Source organism: Chaetura pelagica, unplaced genomic scaffold (genome assembly GCF_000747805.2).
Source record: "Chaetura pelagica isolate M959 unplaced genomic scaffold, ChaPel_1.0 scaffold676, whole genome shotgun sequence".
In the NCBI taxonomy this organism is placed as follows: Eukaryota; Metazoa; Chordata; class Aves; order Apodiformes; family Apodidae; genus Chaetura; species Chaetura pelagica.
The window spans coordinates 913,404-915,382 of NW_009953724.1; the positions used below are offsets into that span (position 1 = coordinate 913,404).

Sequence of the window (1,979 nt, forward strand, 5' to 3'; positions counted from 1 at the left end):
GCGAAGGAGGGTTTGTGGGGGGTGACCCTCTGCGTGCCCGCGCTAAGTTTCTCTGTCATCGCTTTCTCCAACCTCTCCCGGGCTGAAAACCCGCTCCACATGCAATCCTTAAGGATGAAAGCGCTCAGGTTCCCGAAGATTTCCCCCGTCCCGATGAGATACTCCGGCTCTTCCCCGGGCAGGCAGCAGCAGGAGAGCCAGCCCGAGCGCTCCTCCGCCCCCGAGCAGCAGGCTTTTTCCCCGGGGGTCCCCAGAGGGAAAAGGGGGGGCGTGGGGACCAGCTCGAACTTCTTCCAGATGTCCTCGCTGGGAGCCGTGGAGCGGTGGAAATCCTCCTGGGCGTCATGGTCGTAGAAGTAGTGTTGGTACGAGTCCAACTCCATCTCTGCATCAGCGGGACGAAGGTGAAGGGGGGGCAGAAAGGAAAAAAAGGGGGCACCCCCAAGCCGGATTTGAAGCCGCACTCAGGAAAGAGGCACCCCCAGCCTCATGGAGGCAAAGGGGAAGCCCCCTCACCCCCTGATGCCCCCCGCCCGGCGCTGCGGGTCGCGGCGGCACCAGCCACCGAGCCGGGACCGCCGGGGCATTGTTCCCCCCCTGCTCTTATACCCTGTTCTGTGGGAACCAAGCCCCGCCCGCCCGCCAATCGCTGGGCTGTGATTTGCATACTGGGCGGGATCCTGTCACGTTCCCCGCCCCCCCGGGGGGGCACGGGATGGGGGTGCCACTGCAACCCCCCCGGGTTTCTCCGTCCTGCTCACGGGGATGCTAAGGAGGTTATGAACCAGTTCTGGGGGACCCTCGCTGCCCCCATCCCGAGTGTCCCACCAGCTCCCGGTGCCACCCTCAGCCCATTAGAAAGGTCAGGGTTTGGGGAAACCCCCCCTTGAGGGTGTCCTGCAAGGAGAATTTTGGCTGAGGACACCCAGGCCAAGCCCAGCTGTGCCACCAGCCCGGGGACATTCAGCTGAGCACAACAGGACAACAAATTGAAGTGGGGACAAGTCACAGGGAGGCATTACCTGCTGGCAGAGACCACCCCCAGGTGCCCTCTCCCACCCCCCTCCCCTTTGCCTGGCCGTCCCCCCACTTCCCATTGGGCTCCCGAGCTCACCTGCACGTGGCCCCATCGCTGCTGCCCAAAGTCAACTTTGTCCATGTGGCTCCTGGCACACCCAGCCTGGGGATGTGGGGAGATGTGCTTGGTCCCCAGGGACCTGGGTGAGCCCAGCAGGATGTCACATCTCTCCCCTGCCAAGGTCCTTCTAGGAAGTGCAATAAATGTTGTGAAAACACGACGAGGCTTCCACCCCGTGCACTAACGACCGTGGCATCACTGCACTCACATGTGCTGTTACAGGGTCCACTGGGGAGGAGCAGAATCCCCCCCAGCAGCGTGTGCCCACCCACTGCAGCCCCACAACCCTCTGCTTGCAACCCAGCATGGTCAGGGACACGGGATCTGCCCCAGTCGGGGGACCTGGGAGCTGGAGGCAGGTCCTGGGCAGGTCCCCAGGCTGTGGTGTCATCCCTGTGGGGAACCATCTGCCCCAGCCCAGCGACCAGCACAGCACAGAATCACTCCCAGTCTGGGTTGGTTTGGAAGGGACCTTCAAGATCATCCAGTCCCACCCCCCTGCATGGGCAGGGACACCTCCCACCAGCCCAGGCTGCTCCAAGCCCCATCCAACCTGCCCTTCAACACTGCCAGGGATGGGGCAGCCACAGCTTCCCTGGACAACCTGGGCCAGGCTCTCATCACTCTCATAGGAAAAAATGTCTTCATCAAATCCTGCATGAACCAGTACAGTCCAGTACAGTCCAGCCCAGACCAGTACATCCCAGTCCGACTCTTCCCAGCACAGCCCACTATGATCCCGCATGGAGCAGCACAACCCAGGACAATACAGCCCAGCCCAGTGAAACCCAGTGCAGCCCAGTGTAGTCCCGCATGAACCAGCATATCCCAGCGCTGCCCA

General features: G+C 62.5%; 1 protein-coding gene across 1 annotated transcript in view; it reads right to left on the reverse strand.

Annotated features, from left to right (window-relative positions):
- MYCL (v-myc avian myelocytomatosis viral oncogene lung carcinoma derived homolog) overlaps positions 1–383 on the reverse strand; it is a 4,044-nt gene extending 3,661 nt beyond the window's left edge. Inside the window, exon 1 of the mRNA XM_010000626.1 lies at positions 3–383. Within this exon, the coding sequence (XP_009998928.1) occupies positions 3–383 (381 nt within the window). The remainder of the gene's footprint in view (positions 1–2) is intronic.
- Between the last annotated feature and the right edge of the window lie 1,596 nt (positions 384–1,979).